Genomic DNA, 13091 nt, shown 5'->3' on the forward strand with positions numbered 1-13091 from the left:
CAGATTACCTCAACAAATTAACAGCTAGAATGCCAAAGGTCTGCAATGCTGTAATTGCTGCAAATGGAGGATTCTTTGACGAAAGCAAAGTTTGATGTAAAAAAAATCTTATTTCAAATACAAATCATTATTTCTAACCTTGTCAATGTCTTGACTCTATTTTCTATTCATTTCACAACATATGGTGGTGAATAAGTGTGACTTTTCATGGAAAACACAAAATTGTTTGGGTGATCCCAAACTTTTGAACGGTAGTGTATATATATATATATATATATACACTCCTGCTCGGCCTTTTTTCTTCCTCTGCTAGACTACTATCTGTGCCTTCTACAAAAGTGACATGGTTCGAACTTTTCCCTCACCCGGGTCCAAAATGGTATAATAAACTCCTGGCCTCCTTCAGAGCTATGGGCTCGCTTACATATTTAAAGAAAAGCCTTAAGTCATTACTTTTTCAGGCCTACCTAAAACCTTGAATGTTCTCTAAACAACATTTGTCAGCTGTCTTGTGGCTGTTTCCATTGAATATGAATCCTTTAATACTGTTATCGACTATTACTATTGTGCCCCAACTTTCTTAGACACCATTGTTATTGATGGCCACAATTGTGTCCTTATTCTACTTGCACTTGACATTTTATGCTTTTATGTTGATGATAGTATGTCTGTTATACTGTTGTGTCAATATACAAAAATCTATTTTGAGTTTTTATTCTCCTGTTCGACACCTCATAATTATCCAAGGTGTAGTTATACTAAATGCACTTCACATGACATGTACTCTTGACTATGGTATGATTACTATTTAATGGTCTTTGGTGCTAGCTTGCACCACTTAAATTCATATGCTAATTGCTGACTCTGTTGGAAGTTGCTTTTGATGAAGATGTTTGCCTAATGAGTAAATGTAATAAGAGCTAAAATTTGTCACTCTTCATCTATTTCTCAGTTGCTAACAGTACACGGCCGCACCAAAGACCAGAAAGGAGCCACGACGGGCATAGCTAGCTGGGAGCACATCAGAGCTGTAAGGTAAGCTATGTAACGTGTTTTAATCTAATGTTCAAAAATGTAGTCAAGTTTGGTAGTCTTACACTTGAAACTTTTAGATTAGGCCTAGGATTTTTCATGTTACCAAATGGTCAAAACAACAGTAAACCAAATGAGTGGAATACTATAGATGTAGACTACACCAGACAGGATAAGTCAGAAAGTAACTAGCAACACAGTATGCATTAAAAAGTACTTTGTTCAGGATCTCTTTTGAGATGAGAATACCTATGTGACCGAGTTCAATACTGCTAGCTATCTTATTTGTAGGAAGCAATCAATATACATAGTAACAGATTTTTTTCACATTTGATGCTGTAAGAATACAATTCTTACTAAAACACCTCAAAAGTACGATTTTGAAAACTTGCGAAAGGTGATTTACAGCTAAGAAATGGACAGATTAAGAAAAATTTCCGAAGCTGCAATGCCAATGAAATGTGCCTTAACAGGTCATTTTGGGCTAAAATAACATAAATGTTATTCTTCTGTTTCTTGTGAGTTATTGAGAAAACTTATGTGATTAGCCAATACCTTTTTCCTGTTGCAAAGAGTATTGTAGTATTGTATCCTGTATTGTATTTATAAACTAGCAATCATGAAGCAAATTAAAGATATAATGATGCATATTCTGATTTTTGAAAATGGCTGGATGTGTGTGTGTGTGTGTGTGTGTGTGTGTGTGTGTGTGTGTGTGTGTGTGTGTGTGTGTGTGTGTGTGTGTGTGTTTTGGTTTTGTTTTGTTTTTTTGTTGTTTTTTTTTGTTGTTTTTTTTGCAGTTTAGTGTCTCCATTCTCCAAGTCATAAATTTGTATTTTCTGCAGAAAAGCTGTGTGCATTCCGGTCTTTGCCAATGGCAACATCCAGCATCTGAGTGATGTATTGCGCTGCATTCAGGAGACAGGAGTGCAGGGGGTAATGAGTGCTGGTGAGGAACATCTACACAAACAATCAGCTCTAAAACCACTTTTTAACATAAGACGTTCAGTTAAATGGCTGGTAACCCTTTAAATTGCTGCCAATTAATTACACAAATTACTGTTAATTAAGTAGTGATTGTAATTAAAACAATCCCAGCTAGTAATGAACAATTGGCATGATTGCGGCCCTATTGTTGTGGGCCAATAATGATGCAGCTGGCCCAGCATTGGTGCCTTCAGACCAACGGCATTTTGAATGACTGCCAACAATCAGCCCGAATATACTGGCCCTATTTCATTGGCCGCAATAATACTGACATGACCTAAAGTAAACTAGAATATCATGAGGCAGTTGTTTTCATTTTTCTTTCAGCCACCCGCTGTACTTATTTTTTTTTCTGTAGCCCTACTTTATGTAAATACTTACAGTAGAATTATTCAGAGTGTTCGTAAAAAATATAGAGTAGTAGATAAAACAGATATATTAAAAATGTGTTTGAACCAGAAATATTTATCTTAATTTTCTATCTTTAAAACTTTCAGTAAGTGTCCAATAACAGCTCAAGAATACAAGATTACTATATTAACCGAGAACAACATTATAACAAAATAACAACACTACAACTCAACAATAAAACAATAGTTCTGCATCTTTTCTCACCTTTCTTTGCCCTTGCATTTCTTTCTGGCTAGCCTTGTCTAAATTTAACCAGCTCCGTTTTTTTAGATGATGATGACCAACCGTATTTGGAAAACAACAATGGCTGAGCTGCTCACTGTAGCTTGTTTTACTTTGGGAAAAAAAACCTTCCAATTATTTCTAAGGCAAAACTAGTGAATATTTGGAATCCAAAACCAGAGAGCAGCACCGTCATCATAATGTAAACCCTACCCTAGTTTGCTGCTGCTCTTTTGGGACTTCCAGCTGCTGGGCTCAGTGGATTTTCTAATGGATCCTTTCCAGACTATTAGTGAAAAAACTTGATTGGATTTGGATATTTAAGGCTGGCTGCATGAGGCTACTGTCTTCCACCTTCTCTAGTAGCCAAGGCTATCTGTACACATCCTTTTCATTTTCTCCTGCCATTGAGCTGCTGCAGAAATGGTTTTCTGAAATTACACCTTTTAGAGAGAGGGAGGAAGGGAGAGCAGTGCAAATGAATACACAAATGTAAGACAAATTCCTTTTCACCACACATGTTATGATAGCTGAGAACAAACTGAAAAGACAGATTTCTCAGTGAAAAAAACAAGCAAATTAAGAAAACACATGCACCACACTGACAACGTATCTGTAGCTACACAGCATTTGAGAAATGCGCTGCAAATTGATAAACCACAATTTGACCACACACAGGCCACCCTGCTATATGCTATTCTAACACCTCACCAAGTGAAATGGAAAGAAAAAAAAACCCATTAAAAATATAAGCCTTGGTGTATGTGACTAAATAGCATTTTTTTGTGATGATGATGAAAATAATAACAGAAGCAAGTAATAATAGTGTTATTATTGAGCTAAGCTTCCTTCCTTGAATATTGATGCAAGGCACATGCAGTAGGCTATACTGATAAGTCAAGCGCACATGCCAAGAAAGGGCACAGGTAGCTTATTCACACAAACTTCAAGAAAAACAGATTCTAGCTGTTAGCTCATCTGAAAGCACGAAGTCATCTAATTGCTGGAAGTATCAGGTAGACCGATCCTGACAGCAGTTCCATTCAATTCAAATGTCTTTATTGGCATGATGTAACAATGTACATTGTTACATTGTTAATGTCATTCATTGAATATTGATGCATGGCACACGCAGTAGCATAATTAATTAATTGATTAGTGATTACAACTACTTCCCAATCCTTTTTAAATAGTACACATGACCATTATGAAACTGATTGCTGGTTTCAGTCATTTTGTAACTGTGCTGTTTATAAGGTGTCAGCTGAGACTGATGAAATCAATTAGATGAGTGATGAAACGGTTCTCCCACTACACGTTGTGTCCAGATGAACTGATTCAACTTCCTGGGATTTCCTTACCTGGATTATTGAGGATGAATGAAGACATTTTGACTCATTTTGTCGAGGATGGCCTTAAACTTGTACATGGGTATGAGCGGACGGCATGTAAGCTGGTAGACTACAAGAACCGCCTGAGGTTCAGCCTCAGGTGCAGACGGAGCAGAATTACACCTAAGAGCCTGCAAATGAAATCCTTGGTCAAGGGCCACTGAGCTAACCGAGCTAAGATCCTCCAGAAGGCACAGAGCCAGCTGTTGAACGAACGGGTGAGACAAACTAATTTTACAATTGATGCGTTGAAAGCTAAAGAGGAGCAGATCCAACAGAGACATCACGTCTACATGAGTCCACTTTCCAACATGTGATTGAGTTCACGGATAAGGCTCATCTAACACAATGTGGAAAGTCGAAAATCAGGCAGCAAAAGAAGTTCAACCTACTTGCTGCATGCCAGAGACATTGGCAGACAATGGATGGCACCCTCAATGGCAGACAGATAGACAGATGCCAGATACATGCCGAGACTTGATGAAATACATGACGAAAGTTTCAGCTTGCTTCAGCAATGTGAAGGTGCCGCTGTCCAATATCAGCAGAGACAAGAGGAATGCACTCACGACTCTCAGTAAGGACAATAACATCATCATCCTTCCAGTGGACAAAAGTAGATGCACTGTTTTATTTAACCACACAGACTATAATGAGAAAATTATGCCATTACTTACCAACATAAAGGCGGATACAAGTGGCTGAAATGAGTTTCCTCTGTAGGGTGTCTGGGCTCAGCCTTAGAGATAGGGTGAGGAGCTCGGACATCTGGAGGGGGCTCAGAGTACAGCCGCTGCTCCTTCGCGTCAAAAGGAGCCAGTTGAGGTGGTTCGGGCATCTGATTAGGATGCCTCCTGGGCGACTTCCTTTGGAGGTTTACAGGGCACGGCCAACTGGGAGGAGACCCAGGGGTAGACCCAGAACTCGCTGGAGGAACTATATGTCCAGTCTGGCCTGGGAATGCCTTGGGATCCTGCAGGAGGAGCTGGAGGGTGTTGTTGGGGAGAGGGATGTCTGGAGTGCCCTACTTAGCTTGCTGCCACCGTGACCCGACCCCAGAGAAGCGGCTGAAGATGAATGAATGAATGAATTACTGATATAAATACTTATGAGCTCCTGAAACGAGATCCAGGTAGTGGTTACAAGAAAAAGGTGATACATTGTCTGAAACGGTTAGAAAAGAACAATGCTAATGACCGAATTGTGATTATTAAGCAGGGTAAGCTACACCTAGTCAGTATGGTTTACCTAAGATACATAAACAGGATGTGCCATTACAGCTTATTGTAGTTATCATTAACTCAGTAACCTATAACATCTCTGTTTCCGCTTCCGGTGTTGGAAGATGGTGACGCAAACTCAAGTTTGCATCGGCCTCACCCAGTACCAGTGTGGGAAGATGGCGGCATGAACTCATGTTTGTGGTAGCCTCACTCAGCACCGTCCATGCAGTATCTTTGTCCACATCTGTGTCAAAGTTGTCGTCGTTTGATGGCTGGGAGAGCTGGCGCTGGATCGGCTGGGAGAGCTTGGTCTGCTGCATCCTTTTAGCCCAGTGACCACAGCCCTGCCCAGAACAGCGCCCGGGGAGGAAGTACCGAGGGCGGTCTGACAGGACATGAAAGCGGGGCAGGCTAAGCTAACTGCTAGCCCATACAGATGGGCAGTTACCATAACACCGAGGGTGGTCTGGCAGCGGCCTCGCCTGGCATTGACTGTGCTTTTGGTGTCGTCATGTGCCATGCGGGGAGGTGTGTCAAGGGTGTCTGGCTGGGAGAGCTGGTGTTGGATTGGCTGGGGAAGCCTGGTCTGCAGCGTCCGGGGGGCCCAAGGACCACGGCCCCTGCCCGGAGCTGTGCCCTAAGAGGAAGCACCGTGGGCGGTCTGACAAGACGCGGAAGCGGGGCAGGCTAAGCTAACTGCCAGCCCATGCAGACCGGCAGTTCCGACAGTCATCCCGGCTGGTGTTCGTTCTCTTGGACAGTGAAAAAAATTTTTTTTTTTTTTGATATGTTGGATATTTGTGTTTTTATAGTTTTGTAGTTTTTGTAGTAGTTTAGGTATATGTGTTCTTGACATTTGGATATGTGTTTTTGTCTTTGCATTGCACTGCTGTGGGCTGGGGGAAACGATATTTAGTTTTTAGTTCATGTACGCAAGTGCATGAAATGAAATGACAAATAAATGTTCCTGATTCCTGATCTCTAAGTATCTGGCATCTATTCTTAACCCATTGGTAGGCAGTACTGAACCTCACATTCAGAACACTATGGGTTTTGTGGATAAAGGTGAGGGACATCATTATTGAGGTGAATGAAACAAATAGTCTCTTATTAAGCTTATTATATGGAGGTTGTCCATATAAAACTTCAGGATGACCCCACCCATAGCAATAGGACCACCCTTCACACTGACCCAAGTGTATCTGTTTTCAGGCCACGTACTTCACATACAGGCGGCAGTACTACAAGCCCCACTTCCAATGAAGTTGGGACGTTGTGTAAAACGTGAATAAAAACAGAATACAATGATTTACAAATCCTTTTATACCTATATTCAATTGAATACACTACAAAGACAAGACATTTAATATTCAAACGATTAACTTTATTGTTTTTTGCAAATATTCACTAATTTTGAATTTAAAAAAAAAATTATTTCTAGTTTTTCCCCTTATCCCACCCGATTAACCCAATGGCATATGGCCGGAATTCTTGTCGAATAACTCCCCTCGCTCACGTTTCCACAGGAAGGAGATAGACTTAACACCAGCTTCCTTCAAACTCGTGTCGGCTGCTCTCGCTATTTTACACACTGAAGCCTCGCATGGATTGCATCACCTTCAAGCCGCGAAGGAGGCATAGGGAGAATGCTTTCAGTTGCTTGGCTGCAGGTGCCCGGGTGGGCCAGAGGGGTCGCTGGAGAACGACGAGTCCCCGAACACTACACCGATCTACACCCACTATCCCTCGGGTAAGGGTGGCCTAATGAATGCCTTACCCCGTGGACGCTCTTGCCGTGAGTGGTTACGGCGAGGTTGGGATATGACCCTCCCAGCCACATGACGAGCGGATTGCAAGAACGGCGGTTTATTCCGCTCGACTAATCTTGAATTTGATGCCTGCAACACGTCCCAAAGAAGCTGGGACAGGGGCAACAAAAGACTGGGAAAGTTGAGGACTGCTCAAAAAACACCTGTTTGGAACATTCCACAGGTGAACAGGTTAATTGGAAACAGGTGAGTGTCATGAATGGGTATAAAAGGAGCATCCCCGAAAGGCTCAGTCGTTCACATGCAAGGATGGGGCAAGGTTCACCACTTTGTGAACAACTGCGTGAGCAAATAGCCCAACAGTTTAAGAACAACGTTTCTCAACATACAATTGCAAGGAATTTGGGGATTTCATCATCTACAGTTCATAATATCATCAAAAGATTCAGAGAATCCGGAGAAATCTCTGCATGTAAGTGGCAAGGCCGAAAACCGACATTGAATGCCCGTGACCTTCGATCCCTCAAGCAGCACTGCATTAAAAACCGACATCATTCTGTAAAGGATATTACCACGTGGGCTCAGGAACACTTTGGAAAACCATTGTCAGTTAACACAGTTCGTCGCTACATCTGCAAGTGCAAGTTAAAACTCTACCATGCAAAGCGAAAGCCATATATCAACAACACCCAGAAACGCCGCCGGCTTCTCTGCGCCCGAGCTCATCTGAGATGGACTGACGCAAAATGGAAAAGTGTGCTGTGGTCTGACGAGTCCACATTTCAGATTGTTTTTGGAAATCATGGACATCATGTCCTCCGGGCTAAAGAGGAAAAGGACCATCCAGATTGTTATCAGGGCAAAGTTCAAAAACCAGCATCTGTGATGGTATGGGGGCGTGTTAGTGCCCATGGCATGGGTAACTTGCACATCTGTGAAGGCACCATTAATGCTGAAAGGTACTTACAGGTTTTGGAGCAACATATGCTGCCATCTAAGCGATGTCTTTTTCAGGGATGTCCCTGCTTATTTCAGCAAGACAATGCCAAGCCACATTCTGTACGTGTTACAACAGCGTGGCTTCGTAGTAAAAGAGTGCGGGTACTAGACTGGCCTGCCTGCAGTCCAGACCTGTCTCCCATTGAAAATGTGTGGCGCATTATGAAGCGCAAAATACGACAACGGAGACCCCGGACTGTTGAGCAAATTAAGTCGTACATCAAGCAAGAATGGGAAAGGATTCCACCTACAAAGCTTCAACAATTAGTGTCCTCAGTTCCCAAACGCTTATTGAGTGTTGTTAAAAGGACAGGTGATGTAACACAGTGGTGAACATGCCCCTGTCTCAGCTTTTTTGGAATGTGTTGGAGGCATCAAATTCAAAATGAGTGAATATTTGCAAAAAAAAACCCAATAAAGTTTATCAGTTTGAACATTAAATATCTTGTTTTTGTAGTGTATTCAATTGATTATATGTCGAAAAGGATTTGCAAATCATTGTATTCTGTTTTTATTTACATTTTACACAACGTCCCAACTTCATTGGAATTGGGGTTTGTATATAGGCAGAAAACTTGGTGTGCTATGGGTTCCCCAGTTTCACCTATAGTGGCCAACTTGTATATGGAGGAAGTGGAAAAGAGGGCTGTGAAGTCCTTTCCCCTTGAGGATAAATAAAGTATTCTGATTCTGATTCTGATAGCCAGGGTCACCACCTAGCCTTTAGCTCAGAAATGTTGACGACACCTGGGTTTAAATTAAATCTCAGGCTGTACAACATTTCACCGACCACATTTAACTCTGTGGACAACCATATCAAGTTCACCAGGTAGGATGTGAAAAATGACAAGTTAGCCTTCTTAAACTGTGAAATTACAGTTGGTTAGAGCAGACATTTGATTGTTGTTTACTGTAAACCAACGCATACTGATCAGTACTTAAGGCTTTCACTGGAGCACAAACTAGGAATCATTAGGACGCTGTACCACTGAGCTGACAACAACCCTACTGACACAGCGGCCAAGGAAGGGGAGAAATCCCACATTAAACAGGCCCTGGTTAAGTGTGGTTATCCTAACTGGGTGTTTGTCAAAGCCAAGAGCCAGGAGTACACCAGTTGATCGGTGAGGGGTGAGACAGGGCTGCAGTTTGAGTCCAACCCTGTTTAATATCTACATCAATGAGTTAGCGGTGTTACTGGAACAATCTGCAGCTCCTGGCCTCACCCTAAACAACACAGAAGTTAAGTTCTTGTTCTATGCAGATGACCTGGTGCTGCTGTCACCCACAGAACAAGGTCTACAGCAGCATCTGGATCTGCTAGAGAAATACTGTCAGAACTGGGCCTTGGCAGTAAACTTAAAACAAAATATATGATCTTCCAGAAGAAGCCCAGGTGTCAGGAAAGTAGACACCTATTTATTTACTCTAGGTAACACCGCCCTAGAGCACACATTAAATCATGATTACCTGGGACTGAAAATCAGTGCCTCGAGAAACTTTGGTCCGGCAGTGAATGCACTTAAAGAGAAAGTCCGAAGAACTTTCTGTGCAATAAAAAGAAAATTCTATAAAACAGACATCCCAATTAAAATCTGGTCCAAAATCTTTGACAGTGTCATCCTGCCCATTGCAGTATATGGAAGTGAAGTCTGAGGTCCACTCAGTCAGCAAGACTACACTAGATGGCACAAACATCCAGTAGAAGCTCTGCATGCAGAATTCTGTTGAAAATTGCTAAATGTACAACAACAACAAAAAAAACACCAACAAATGCATGCAGGGCAGAATTAGGCCATTTCCCATTGATAATAAATATTCAAAAAAGATCACTTAAATTCTTGATGCACCTTAAATCAAGTCCCCATGACACATTGCAATTTAAAGCATTCTAAATCCAAGAGCTAAGGAGGAGTCCCCTCAGTCAGCTGGTTCTGAAACTAACTAACTCTGTAACCACTAACATAGGTGAGTTTCAGACTAGCACTGCTAACCAACCACAGATTAGAGTAAACCAAATCATCAAACAATGCAAAAACTCATATTTAGAACATTGGGACATAGAAACCAAATTACAACACAAATTAGAATGTTATCGGGCCCTAAAAAGAGAATACAAATTGGCTGACTATTTCTCCACTGTCAGAGATAGTAAGCAGAGACAGATCCTTACCAAGTACAGGCTCAGTGACGACAGTCTAGCCATTGGAAAGGGCAGACACAAAAAAATCTTGGTTACCAACAGAGCAAAGAATATGTGGTCACTGTATGGCAGGTGAGGTCGAGACAGATGCACTTCCTCCTAAATTGTGAGAAATTCCAGAACATAAGAGAAAAATACCAGGAGAAATTTGAAAACCAGATTCCAAATTTTCTACTCCTGGATGAGAAAGAACAATGGCCACTTATTTTAGGAGAAGGCCAAAGTGCACACCTTGCGGCACAATATGTGTCAGAATGCCATAGCCTAAGGGTCAGTGAGTAACCAAAACACTCTCAATTATTGTCAGTTGTTGTTCAAGTGCTGTTCTATGTTTCTGCCAGTTCTATCTATTCCTTTTACCTTTTTTTTTGGTACTCTGTTAACCTGTTTTGCTGTCACCTGCTTTGGCAACATTGCAATTAATGCAGCCATGCCAATGAAGCATCATTAAATTGAATTGAATTGATTGGAGAGAAGAGAAGGATAACCGCTGTCTAAGCGTAACCGAGTGATGATTCAACAGAAAGTTTAATCAGTTCATCTGGACACAATGTTTATTGAGAGAAACGTTTTATCACTCATCTAAGTGACCTCCTCAGTTAAAACTGACTACAGGTATCCCCGTCCTTATAAACAATACAGTGGTGTAACGACCAAAATCAACAATACATTTCATATCCAATTTGCCGTGACCATTAACAAGAGTTACAATGGCAATGTGTACTATTCTCAGAGAATTCAGGAATGGTGTCAATCACAGCATTTTAAGATGGTGACAGATGTACGCTTAGCCCCCCCCCCCCCCCCGGTTCAGGTTTGGTCATCCCCGCTTCACATAGATGGCCTCTTTGACTCCCCATTCAAACCAATGTTTCTTCCTATCAAGGATGTGCACATCCTCATTCTCGAAGGACTGACCACTGGTCTGTAGATGGGTGTCGACTGTGGAGTCCTGGCCTGATGAATTAGCTCTTCTGTGTTGAACCATCTACTTCACCAGTGTCTGTTTTGTTTCACCACTGTATAAGTCATGCCAATCCTCCAAAGAATGGCATCTCCTACAGCAGCGGTCGGGAACCTATGGCTCTTCCGGTAACGGCATATGGCTCCCAGACAATTTTGAGTTGGACATTTTTTTAAAAAAAAATCAGTTTGGAACTGATTTTAAAATACTTGTGATATTTCTTAATAATACGGTGTCATTTTAAAGTAAACAGAAATTAGTTTTGAAGATAAATTTCACGGGTCACGGGTCACCCGTGGGTCGGGTCGGGAACCAATGGCTCGCGAGCATGTCCGGGTCATTGTAAAGGTGAAGAAATCAATTTTATCAGATAGCCAACTAGTTTATCCGCTTCAACCCTTGTAACGGAAAAGATGGCGAAAAGAAAAAAAGACCATGATTACCGTGCATTCCAGGCTACGTGGACAGAGGAATTTGCATTTGTGGAGAGAGCAGGATCTGCGGTATGTCTAATATGCAATGATAAAATTGCATCGATGAAACGGTCAAATATAAAGCGGCACTTCGATACGCACCATGCTTCATTTGCATCAAAATATCCAGCGGGGGACAGCAGGAAAAGGGCATGCGAGGAGCTACAGCGGAAAGTGCAGACGAGTCAGCAGCAACTACGTGTGTGGACCAAGCAAGGTGACGGGAATTCCGCTAGCTTTGCGGGTGCTTTGGCAATAGTAAGGAATGGAAAGTCATTCACAGATGGCGAGTATGCCAAAACATTCATGCTTGATGTGGCCAATGAACTGTTTGATGACTTCCCAAATAAAGACAAGATAATCAAACGAATAAAAGACATGCCCCTGTTAGCAAGAACTGTGCACGATCGTAGCATCATGATGGCAAATCAAGTCGAGGAAACACAAATAAAGGACATAAACGCCGGGACATACTTTTCTCTCGCGTTAAATGAGTCAACAGACGTTAGCCATCTATCTCAGTGCAGTATAATTGCCAGGTATGCTGCAGGTGACACACTGCGTGAGGAAAGCTTGGCTGTTTTGCCAATGAAAGGGACAACAAGAGGAGAGGATTTATTCACGTCTTTCATGGAGTTTGCTAAAGAAAAAAAACTACCGATGGATAAACTTATTTCTGTCTGTACTGATGGTGCACCCTGTATGTTGGGGAAGAACAAAGGATTTGTAGCGCTTCTCCGTGAACATGAAAAGAGAGCCATCCTAAGTTTTCATTGCATCCTGCACCAGGAGGCGCTTTGCGCTCAGATGTGTGGCCAGGAGCTTGGTGAGGTGATGTCGCTGGTCATTCGAGTGGTCAACTTTATTGTTGCCCGAGCTTTAAATGACCGCCAGTTTAAAGCTCTGTTAGAAGAAGTTGGGAATCATTATCCCGGTCTGCTTTTACACAGCATCGTGCGTTGGTTGTCAAGGGGGAAGGTGCTCAGCCGTTTTGCAGCTTGCCTGAGTGAAATCCGGACTTTTCTTGAAATTAAAGGCGTCAAGCATCCTGAGCTAGACAACACTGACTGGCTCCTGCAGTTTCACTATCTCGTGGACATAACTGGCCATCTGAACCAGCTCAATGTGAAAATGCAAGGTATTGGAAATACAATCTCATCCCTTCAACAAGCAGTGTTTGCATTTGAAAGCAAGCTGGAAGTCTTTCTCAGGGACATTGAAACAGGTCGTCTTCTGCACTTTGAAAGACTGCAACAATTTAGAGATGCATGCGTAGCAAGTGACTCCACTCAACATCTAGATCTCCAGCAGCTAGTTGGCTTTACGTCCAATCTCCTGCAGTCATTCAAAGCACGTTTTGGAGAATTTCGTGCGCGCACTGGTCTTTTCAAGTTCATCACTCATCCACATGAGTGTG

At 42.1% G+C, this 13091-nt stretch overlaps 1 protein-coding gene across 2 annotated transcripts in view; it reads left to right on the forward strand.

Annotated features, from left to right (window-relative positions):
* Window positions 1–13091, forward strand: part of dus1l (dihydrouridine synthase 1-like (S. cerevisiae)) — a 199516-nt gene that overhangs the window by 103365 nt on the left and 83060 nt on the right. For both annotated transcript variants that reach the window (XM_056287527.1, XM_056287528.1), the window contains exons 6-7: window positions 953–1035; window positions 1878–1981. In XM_056287527.1, coding sequence (XP_056143502.1) covers window positions 953–1035; window positions 1878–1981 — 187 coding nt within the window. The remainder of the gene's footprint in view (window positions 1–952; window positions 1036–1877; window positions 1982–13091) is intronic.

This window comes from Lampris incognitus, chromosome 10 (assembly GCF_029633865.1).
Source record: "Lampris incognitus isolate fLamInc1 chromosome 10, fLamInc1.hap2, whole genome shotgun sequence".
NCBI lineage: Eukaryota > Metazoa > Chordata > Actinopteri > Lampriformes > Lampridae > Lampris > Lampris incognitus.